Below are 11,832 nucleotides of genomic sequence, written 5' to 3'. Positions count from 1 at the left end.
TAAGAAGTGTCTTGTTATGCTTGATTTATTAGGAAGTTCCATAAGGAAGCTATCACACAAAGCAGAGCACATCTCCTGCAAGTGAAATTTAGAGAATTGCAAATGAAACTCAAAATCTCCTAAAAACTAATGTAACCTTATCTAAATAAACTATTTAATAAAAGAGTGAAGGCCTAGTATTATGTCCAGTAATGGCAGTAACAAAGCTCCTATTTACAGCATTTCACTGGCACAGGTTTATGCCTCAGTTTTCCATTATTAATTCCAGAGTTGACAACCTCTCTTAATTTTGATGTTACTGATATCAGCTATGAAATATCTTTCAGTTCTCTCTAAACAACCCACACATGTATACATAACACACATAGCTAACAGTTCTATTCAAGGTCTCATTTTTATATACGGAATTTGCAGAAAGGACAGCCATGGTGTTTTGATTATATTTTAATAGCTTCTAATAGCTTCTTTTTTGAGTTATATTCCTTCATCAGTGGTCAGATGTTTGAATGACAATATATAGAACCATTCAATATTTCTTGACAGATATGCATATATTCCAGTATTCATACATCTACGCAATAATCACTTAGCATATGATGTTAAACATACATTAGACAAGTGATATGCATTTCTGTATGAATTAAGACTGTATGAAATCTTTTAATTTTCTCAAGATTTTTTGTCATCTTAATGTTAGCAGTGGGTAAATGCTAATATCCATAAATGTTATTTGTTTGTAGCAGTTTAAGTGTATTTTTTCTTATCCCAGGGGAAGAAATTCACCTCTGCTGTTTGGATAACATTAGATTTCAATCCACTTTTTATGGATGATGTCAAGCAAGGGAGGGGTTTGAGCCCCAAGGCTTGCGAAAGAGAGGGCAATGAGGAGACATATTACTGATACTCTTGCTACATGTAAATCTTACCATTTATGGAACACATTTAAGGATGCTGGCTAAATGTTTAACCTACTGTTGATATTTCTTATCATGGGTGAATACAACTCCCACACCCCTATATCTCTTCTTTCCTTGTGAAAGGACAGCATATTGGTTTGTGAATATAACTGTAGGATTCTGACAAGATGTAATTATTTAGATAAAATATCTAACATTAATCAAAAATGAATGCCAAAGATTTATATGCCAAGTCAGTTAGCAAGGAAAAAAAGTATTATGAGTTTGCTGGCTCTCCAACAGTGTTTTGCAGTTTGGTTTCTAGACCAGCTGAGCTGGAGAAACACTCCAGATTTGAAATGAGCAACAATTTGAATGGAAGTGTGCTACTTTCAAAATGGTTAAAGGTTACATATAAAACAATCATGAAGATTAAATTTAGTGCTTCAGAGAAGTGTTAACTAGAAAACTCAGCACACAAAATCAGGTTTAAATAACTTGGTAAAGTTAATTCTTCCTTCTAAGAAGTCTGAGTACTTCCTAGTTCACTACAGTATTATCCTCACAACAGTGTCATGAATACCAGCTAAACCATTGCAAGACAAACATTTTCATCTGATGTGCGCTGTGTACTATGTGATATATTTGATTAACAGGACCCCGATTTTTAAATGACACTGAAAAAATTTCCAGATAAAAATGAGTTCAAGCTCCCATGAAATCTGAATGGTCACAGCTATAATAAACAGTATCGGTGAAGCTGAGTAATAACTCGCACATAAAAAAAAATAACTCAATACTATTTTACCACTCTTTTTTTTTTTATTTGAATGCAGCACAGATACTTTCCCTGAAACAATTCATTGCAAACATTTATGAACATAATTGACAAAAATACACTAACAAATTTACTTAAATACATACATTAAAAAAAAAATCTAAAACCTGAATATTTAACAACCAAGCTAAGACGTATTCACAATGTAACTTCTCCATCATTTACAGTATTTATCTCAGATACCTTAAGAGGACACATGTCTGAAAATATATATTTTTTAAGCTATCACAGATCACAGAAAATAGAGGAAAAAATCCACTAACATTTGGCACAATATAAATATTATACCTCAAGAGAAAACAAGTGGAATCTTTTGTGTGACAGAGATCATTATTCAAACAAATCATGATGTTACATGAGTGAGCTGCTGCTCATGCAACAACAACTCAGGTTTTAGTGGAAAAAACATTACGTACTCAAAGCTTGTGAGCAGGCAACACAGTGGTCTGTGAGAATGTATGTTTAGGTACTTAGCCATTTAATTTAGCTGGATAAGAAACAATGTAATGTTTTCCTGTTGTTAAACATTGCCATCTGTATCTCTGGCACACAAATTAAAAAAAGTAGGGTGTGACCATTAAAAGTACGTGTCCTGAGATTTCCTTCTTTAGGGGGCAAAGAGGTTAAAATGGAAAAGCTGATCTGTGTATAAATCAGGAACACATGTGGTAATGAGAACAAACAGCAACCAACAGGCAGCCAGAAGGAACTTCTTAAGACAACAGGAGAGGCACAAAATGAGACAGACAAAAACACCTACTGGAAAAGGAGTGAGACAACTAATTTTCACTTTGAAATTGGTAAGTATAATCAATTATATTGAATATTCATAACCACATAAGTGTGCATAATTAAGCCTGAGTTTTAAAACTTGGTTTGACTGGAAAGTTATCTGTCCAGTAGTACAAAGCTGCTTACTTTTGCACGAATACTGTAGCTTCTATCTGTAGAAAATCAAAGATAATCTTAAATGTGCATAACCAGATCTGTGTCTTTAGTATAGAGCAAAATAACTAACAATGCAGAAATGCACAGACTTCATCCTCAAGTTATGAAATGTTTGAGTCTACAGCCTACCTACTAGAAGTGGTACCAACAGCAAATCTGGTACTCAGGCTGAAACACAGCTTTGCTTGATTTCTTTGGAGATAAACAAAATACTTAACATAGTTAGTTACATTTCACTTAAAGCTAAGAAATACAACACAGTACTGAACAACAACCCTATTGATTTAATGCATCTGATATACCAGCGGCAGGCCCTCCAAATGTTAAGATGTTAAAAATATGTCTTTATCTTCACATTAAGACTTGCCTTGACCACAGACAGAAAAATTAAAGAAAACATTACGGATCACAAAGTACTGAATTTTCAAGTGTAAAGTCGTACCAAAATCTTGATAAATTATCATTGATGTCGTAGGTGAGCAATCGGTCAGGAACGTCATTATGGGCGCCCTGTACTGCTAACACATGTGGTGATAGGGCAAAGGGTATGTCACTCAGAAGATCTGACATGAAAGGGCTGCTTTCCAAATTTTGACTCCTTTCATTTCCCTCCTCTGTACTTGATACGGTCAACTGCGATCGGTGCCCTGTATTTATCTAAAGAGAAGAGAAGAACAATAATTTAGACACTACAAATCAGGCAGCCTAGACTTTCTGCTTGAAACCATCATGACCTATTAATATATTAAAAACAAAAAATAAAATTAAAAAAAAATTCAATTTCAGCCTTTCGTTTGGGTAGATTTAAAATGGCAGTTTTTAAACACATGCCGATATAATTATTCGGGTCAGGCTGAAGTTAGTCAAGACTGAAAAGAACCATTTATTTTTTGAATGATGAGTGGAATTTCTCAACCTAATGTTACCATGCATTTCGAAGCAGAGGGCTGGTGGGACTTTGTGACACTAATTCCATCTTGTTTATGGGAAACTACTCTGCGTAATTCCTTTCAAAAACTGTTGAAGTTCCATCTTAGAGTCGTTCCCATTACTCCCTTTCTGAAGTTGTTCTATGAGTGCATGGCTCTTATAATTAAAAAAAAAAAAATCCTATCCTAGTTACTTCAAAGGATTACTAAGGTTGACTTCCAATTTGAAACAGATTGCTTAACTGGCTGGTGAGATCTGTTCTATGGTGATATATGCATTACCAAATATGCACTTTTATAGATTATCAGAAAAGCTCAGTTACCAACAACACTGCCCTCCTGCCCAAACACACCCCTGCCCCCTAAAAGAAAACAATAAAATGAAAAGAACTGCCTTGCAGAGGAAGTCAATATAAACCATGGAAAATGTCAGTAGATAGGATGCTGGACCCAACAGACTTGCGAGTTTTGAGACTGACCTACCAGTAATATCATCTTCAGAGTTTATCTAAAACTTCTACGATTTTAAAAACAAAGAAAAGACTGTTCACTCTTCCTCTAGAAAGCAAACCTAAGTTATTATACTGCATACAGCTTAAAAAAAATGCTATACAAACCAATACTTCTTACGTCATGTCTAGAAGTAACGTGATTGTTATATGAATTTCTATTTTATATAAGCACATACACAGAAACGTTCAGCCATTTGATCAAAAGCACTTAACAAATCATGGTGGAGCAAAGAACATACTACAGGAACTTTTGATGTGCAGTCTAGCCTTATTCCTTTCAACCCTACCTACTCCACATGCATCCAGATAAACCCAAAGCTTATTCTGTTATCAGGAAAGAGAAAGCACCGAAAGCTTTAAATGCTTATTTGACGTTCAGCTGATCATAAGAGTTAAATGGGTTTTGTTTCAAGGAGGTCCCTTTTATTCTATGAGTTTGAGGGGAGTTAGGTTGCTCAGATGTAGCCTTCCAGATCTGAAGTTTTTGGCTGTTTGACAAAAGGATAAGGGGTGGGGCTGGTCATGTTTGTTTTCTGCCCTGCGGGATATGGAACACAGCTAAGCATTTAGCAAGGTAAAAAAGGGCTCCCATTTCCTCCTCATGGGAAAGGTTGGATTTGATTTGAATGCAACCTGAAAACTAGAGTCATTCCTTACACCTAAATCCACCATTTCATCTCGTAAAAAAGGATAGACAAACATTAAACCTTCTATTGAGGTGTCAACAATTCAACAGGTAATCCTGCCAATTAAAGTCTGTTCAGAGTCAGCGCTTTTCGTGGCCGAATTGAGGAAGATATTGGGAGAGAGGGGGTTAGTGGTGCTGCACCACCTGACACAGACCCTCGTTTGGAAGGTTTTGTTTGTCATCATGATGACTGGAAATCTAAAGCTTATTGTAAGCTTCCCCAAATCTATGACCATGATGTAATGAGATAATAATGGCAAATTTCCTAAGGTTAAGAAGTTTTAATAAAAGGAATGGCTGCTAGATGTAACTAGTGAACTTACTAGTTATGATCCAACACAAAAGATGAGCAAACTGAGCTCCAAAGGAGGCAAACAATCAAAGCAGCTTCCTACTGAGCTGCTGGGATTCACTTCCTAGTGAAAATACTACTTGTTTTTTCCCCTCTTTCAGATCACCCTCTGGTAAATAGCTGCAAAACATTATTTTCTAAGTATCAAAAAGGAAAGAGTAGTCTCAGCTTTGCCTATTCTTCTAGGCCACCTCAGAACCTTCTGGAGACAGAAAGGGTACGTGGCTGCGTTTCTCCTGTTCAGTGGTGTTCTGTCCCCAATCTCTCAGCTACTGCAATACTGACATGTCCATACTGTCTAATTCCTCTAGCTGCAGTTTAGGTATTTCCTCTCGCTCTTCATTTCCTCTGGCTTTCCTTTTTTCAGTTCCCTATTCTTACGAGTAGCTAGAGCTCCTCACAAAGCTGTATCCAACAGCAAAGGCAAGAGCTGATAAAGAAGATTTCTTCTAGCTTTCCTCACTGATTCTAGTAACTTTAGAGGGTGGGGAACCTGGGAAAGCTAGCAGAAAAGTTACCAAGACAGCCTGCGCAGTTCTCCTACTGCGGCTTTTCAAGCTCTAAAGCAAAAAAACCCACAGGCGATTCCACTGTAAGGCCTAAGTTCGGGGGCAGGGGGGGAAACCACGCTTGTGTTTGTCAGTCCTCTGTTCAAATTGGCACAGTTATCTTCAAGTCAAAGATCAGCAACTCTTACTTTAAAAGTGATCTTAGATCCCATAGCAGCTAACTGATAACGCTTTACAAGGAAAACTTCCTTCTTCCCCTTCCTTCCTCTCAAGGGCAAACAGGCTCAAGGTGTGCATTTTAACAAACTTCAAAACCATACTTCTACTATAGACAAATTCCCTTGCTAAGAACACTGCTAAACACAAAGAAAGCCACTGAATACTTCAAATATGTACTTAAATTTGTAGCTCTCATGAATTTAAAAACTTCCCTTTAAATTCTACTCTGCACAAACTTGTTACATGCCCTCTCAAAAGAAATACCTGTGGAGCACTTTCTGAGGTGCTGGTGTTTGCTTATACTGCATCAGTCCCGTATTCTAAAGAGGATAACTGAGCCAGAAAGCCCCAAATGAAACACAGGGAAAGTTTACATCTAGGAATCCGTTAAACAAGATCTTCAAAGAACCTTCTTCCTCCCCCTACTCCCACATTCCAGGGAAAAATGATCCCTCGCTTGCTGTCCTATTCCCGTAGCTCAGATGATAATCAGAAACCCCTAGAATCTAATGTTTATTTTGTTTGGCAAATTATACTTCTAAGAACACCTGTTTATATCCTAATTGTCCCACAAGCTGAACTCCATTTACAATGCAAATTAGACTATCATATGGCAAAATTAACTTCAAACAGGAAAAAACTCTGACAGAACACATGGCATCTCGGATCTTCTTTTCTCCTCCAAAAGCCTTACATTTGTTAAAAGGGTGCCAGATGGGCAGCACTAGAAATTAAACTATTTCTGCACAATGTAGACGCTGTATGTTAGCAATAACAGAGCAAGAACCAGCTCCCCTTACTCTAGTCCCACTCCATCTTTCAAAGCAAGACTGCAGTAAGGAAGGGTGAATTAAATTAGAAATCTTTTTAAACTTCATTTTACCATCCTCAGTCTTCAGTTTCCACTCCCTACATACTCTTTGCGAGGTTCTTCGATATTCTGTAGATGCCGATACCATTTAAATAATCAAAACAATATCATAAACTCCGAAATAGCTGGGAGCAATATGGTATAAATAACTCGGGGAAAAAGAAAAAATTTCAGGTCAACATAAAAAATGCCATAATCTAATCTCTGAGCCAATAGTCAGTGGGTCTCAGTTTACCCATCTCCTCATGAGGAGGAGACCTTGGTTCCAGTATCACAAGATGAGTTTATGGCAGAAATGAGAAAAGGAAATCAAGGTTTTCTATTTCAATTATGCACATAAACCACTACTGCCTCTCCCATGAAAATGGGTCTTTTCCCCTGTCTTAAAATTATCGCATTCACTTTGTTATTTTTAGCAAGTCACACCTTATGTTACTTTATTGGAGTGACTTCCTAACAAATTATACAATATGAAAATACATAACTTGGGGAGGAACATTCTTCAATGCACTATGCTAAACCCAAGCGTGGCAGAAAGAAGACTAGCCACAATCAGCCTGGTTGTACCTCCTTGATTCGATGCTGCTCGTATAAGCACTGCTTAAAAATGCAAGGGGCAGTGTTAAGGTATGCTGCAGAGAAGAAACAGGCAAAGCTGACTCTTCTGACATTTACTCGCCTTTTAAAACCAAGCAGAACAACTCCAGTGTGCAGTAGATGGTGGTAGCAACGGACAGCGTATGCAACATCTAGTGAGGATGGGTCACTGGAAAATTCTGTCACAGCCTGAATATTGTGGAGCTCATCCTTGATTTCCAAGCACTCTTATAAAGATGTTTAGAATAACGGCCTTATGTGCAAGACCTTATCAAGCTAGATATATTTTTGTGCTTCAATAAAGGCATCCTTTAAACAGGTTTAGACATATTTCATTCATATGCTGGTGAATCCACACCAGTGGAAGGAATCTGATGAAGCCACCCTGACCAGCAGGCTTTTTTTAAAAAAAAAAAAAAAAAAAAACCTGTGTGTAGCAATGTAACTAAGAACTGGACACTCTACTAGAGATCATCAATAGCCCATCAATGCTAAAATCACCCAAACTGGTTACACTGCAAATACCAGTGGAAAGCTACGTTATGCAAAGTCAAGGTTATGAAATGGCTTATGTTTTCATTCATGCATTCTTCAAGCATATATAGAACTGCAAGTACTAGACAATTTGATATGCCACATTAGTCACACTGGTTTCTATTTAAATGTCTAACTTATTTATCCAGAATACAATCTATCTGGAGCATATTCTCTGGACATTAGCTAAATAAAGCAGTGCCAAATGCTATGACACACAATCCTGCTATAAGAAATATTAATTAAATGCATTTAGAATATCATCAAACAATTTACATTTCATCAAACACCAGGGAATCCAAAATCTGTTAGAATTACAAAAGGTAAGGTACTCAGAATGAATTCAGATAAGAAAGGCGTTTGCTTCATTGTTGGTTTGGAATCCCAATGAACAGGGATAAACGAAACAGTGCCTAAATATATATGATAGCTGGCCACCAGATAATAATTGTGCTCTGATGGCAAGGGTGAATTATGTGTTATTTCAAAATTAACAAAACACAAGTTATCCTTTAAAGTAAATTCATTCTTTTGCTCTTATACCTTTATTTTTTATGTTCCTCAGCTGCCTTTAAAAAACATCCATTCACTGCATCTATGTGTGCTTACCTCAAAGTCTGCCAAGTCTTGTAAGAAAGAAAAAATGCATAGTTTACAGCGTACTAAGACAGAAGCTGTATTTACAGTGATCTGAAGAAGAATCAAAGACCAATGCTAGCATTGTTATTATCATCGTCTGAATTATTGAACAAAGTTTTCTAACAAAAAGTATTTCATTTTATGAAATAGGTACTCTTTGTAAAGAGGATTTTTTTTCCCTGAAGCAGACCCATCTTCCTTGAAAAGTCAGCCTTAAGAAACAAACAGCATGTACAATATTGCAGAATATTCAGTAGATACCCAGCAGCATCATAATTATGACAGAGAGCTACAACACTACTGGTGATACAGAAATATTATCTTGAATTTAGGCAATTTTGTGGTATTACAGCAAATAGTGTATCATAATCTATCTTAGAATTTATGTAGCATTATGCAGATATTTCTGAAGTACCTAGAGATAAAAACTATCTTAGGGGATTATTCTTCCACTTGTGGTTGAATTGACGCTTTTAAGGTATTCACCAGCTTGTTTTAGCAAACCTGTAGGAATTCCAAAGCGTGCATCACCATTGGTGATAATGAATCGCTTTTCAAACAAGAAGAGTAATGGCAAAGAGGAGCAGAGGGGAAAAGAAAAATTACTTGCAAGACTCTCTAAATGTTTAGCACTTTATATTCAGAAGTTTAAGCTAGGAGAAAATGATCAGTAAAGCTTTGCTGTATATGATATGATACTTCCTAAACGTCATCAAAAAACCTCACCCAAACCAACCCCCGCACCCCCCCCGAAAAAACCACTCACACCCAAAAAGCCAATAAGTATGTAACCTATAATTTTACAGAATTGTAAGAAGGGAAGAAACCCACACGGACAAGCGAAAGACAGATGCCCTTGAGATGGTTCAAAAACAAATTCACATGAGTCATTAAGAGCTGCTACTCTTTCGAGGCTCACTTAAAAGTTTAGTCGGCAACCCCTCCAGGGATTCAAGAAAATAAAAGTTGTTTCTACTGGAGAACAGAGCTAGGCGGAAGAAAAAGTGCAGGAGACCTTGCAGGAGCTAGCTGTAGTACAAGAATGGCTTCTGGTCAGTTTCTTTCTTTCTTAATGCAGTGAATGTAATTGCAATACTAGCCTAAGATCCGATCGGTTTTGTCAGTGGTTGCAAGGGGAAAGACTTCCACCCTGAAAGCTTCAGACTAAGATTGAGTCCTTGGAGAGGCTTTTACAAGCAACAATGACTTTCCATGGAAATCAGCTTTCCCATTTCTTCCAGGCTCTTGTTTCTCAACTTTTTATGACTCATGTTTTATAATACAGCAGTAGTTTGTCCTTCCTAAAGAACTACTGGTACATGTACAAATTTCATATGATTAGTATACAGTATGCTTTTTCTCCATTTATCAATATTGTTATTCAGAGTATAATGGAACCAGTTTTTAAAATAAGCATTTATTATATTTTTACTGATCTGTGACACACATTTTTTGTATTCTTCATTTTCCTATGAAAGCTCCTTAAAATACCCTTTTCAGCTGTTTTTTCGGCTCCACCAGAATCAAGGTCAGGTTAATGTTGCTGAAATCTTAAAGAATAAAATTCTAAAGAAACAGTTAAAAGTACACGTGACATGCTACAGTTTTTCTTTATTATTACAAAGCTCCCCATTGAGTATCCTGACATGCAAAGAACACACTAGGGTAATCTTTGCTAAACAGACTTTCAGTAAAATGATACACATTTGAACACCTTTATTGGTATTAAAGTAATTAGAAAAATATAGTTTTTCAGAACATTTTCTCTAATGTAGGAAAAATTTTGTATTTTAAATGCAAAATGAACTTTCTGGATTCAATACATGCTCCTTGCCCTCTCAAACTGCTAAAACTGTTAATCTATGCGGAGGAGAATTGCAAGGTTGCCATTTGAACTCTGGATAGTCTCAGTGTTCCACGGTTAAAGTGTGTTAGTTTAATTATCCTAGTAAATAGTAAAGATGCCTGTTAGTTTTATTTACTAAACACCTCTAAAACGCAGTTCTACTCTGAAAAGTATTTTTAAGTAACAAAAAAAAGACTGCATATCCGGTGCCTAAACAGACTAATTTGTTCATCCCAGCTAAAAAAAAAAAAATTTTTTTCTTCCAACAACTTTTCAAACAAACTGGACTGAACTGCAAATCCTTCGGTTTTTACTCAATCCCTTATAATACAGATTGGGCACAGTAAAAATTTGGAGGGGGTTTGGTAATAAATTTAAAAGTACATATTGCTGATATAACTGAAAATATGTTTCAGGTAATATAACTGAAATTCTATACTGATATTTTTATTCATAACATTGGATAATTGTTCAAAGAGAGAGAACCATAACACCTCAAACTTGAGTATCTATAATAAGAAATTACCTAGCTGTGAACAAACAGGGATGAGATGCAACACAAAGGACTGTAGTACTATGAGAAAGTAGCAATAAGAAAGCTGAAAAAGGATTCTAAAACTATATCCTATTATAATATACTATATATATACACTATATATCCTATTATAATAAAAATAACATTTCTGTTACTGGATTTAAACTACATAAACTTCTAAGTTGAATATATGCAGATTTTCAGTACAATGGAAAAAACACCAAATTGTACAAACCCATAATGCAGAAGCTCAAAGATGTAAAAACAGTAATTTAGTAAAAAAATTTTTGCTCTTAGCGCTGTCATAGATTTGGAGCTCTATCACTCAAAGTAGATAAATACTAAACAAAAAAGATGACTGACTGTTGTGTTGATCATGATGAAGAATTTGAAACAACAATATACAAACATAAAATCCCAGTCTCGACATTAAGCCCTATGCAAGTGAAGGGCCCTAACTTCTTCCTAATAGAAAAGATTTGCCTGTTCCCCTTCCCTAGAGCCAGCAATATTCCAGTACACAAATGGTTTTGCCACCAATTTAAAACACCCTTTCAGGAGAATTGCAACTCACTTCTGTCTGGGAGCTGCACAATATTGTATCATGGGACCCTTCTGTAGTAAGACACTTTCAGGAGAAAATAATTTTTTGAAGAATTACATTTGCTCTGGAACTCAAATTTGCTTCTCTTATCTTTCCTTCTATGCCAACCCAATCTAGCACTTTTGAATCTGATAATTTTGGATCTGTATCAGCATTCATGCACCCTCAGTAGCAGGGTTCCTGCATTTTCTCCATCCTTGTGCCTCTCTGGAAGCCCCTGGGCTTAGGGCACTAAGCTAACGGGTGAATTCTGGACAACTCTCTCCCTCTATGACATGAACACTATGGTAAGAAATCTCTTAGAAAAAAAGAGAT

General features: G+C 36.2%; 1 protein-coding gene across 2 annotated transcripts in view; it reads right to left on the bottom strand.

The window, feature by feature from the left end:
* Nucleotides 1–1,696: 1,696 nt before the first annotated feature.
* UMAD1 (UBAP1-MVB12-associated (UMA) domain containing 1) overlaps nucleotides 1,697–11,832 on the bottom strand; it is an 83,658-nt gene continuing 73,522 nt past the window's right edge. For both annotated transcript variants that reach the window (XM_068934938.1, XM_068934939.1), the window contains one exon: nucleotides 1,697–3,339. In XM_068934938.1, coding sequence (XP_068791039.1) covers nucleotides 3,082–3,339 — 258 coding nt within the window. In that variant the 3' untranslated portion in view covers nucleotides 1,697–3,081. The remainder of the gene's footprint in view (nucleotides 3,340–11,832) is intronic.

Source organism: Struthio camelus, chromosome 2, assembly GCF_040807025.1.
Source record: "Struthio camelus isolate bStrCam1 chromosome 2, bStrCam1.hap1, whole genome shotgun sequence".
NCBI classification, from domain to species: Eukaryota; Metazoa; Chordata; class Aves; order Struthioniformes; family Struthionidae; genus Struthio; species Struthio camelus.
Note: the sequence above shows the minus strand (reverse complement) of the source record. Positions and strands in the feature narration are given on the sequence as shown.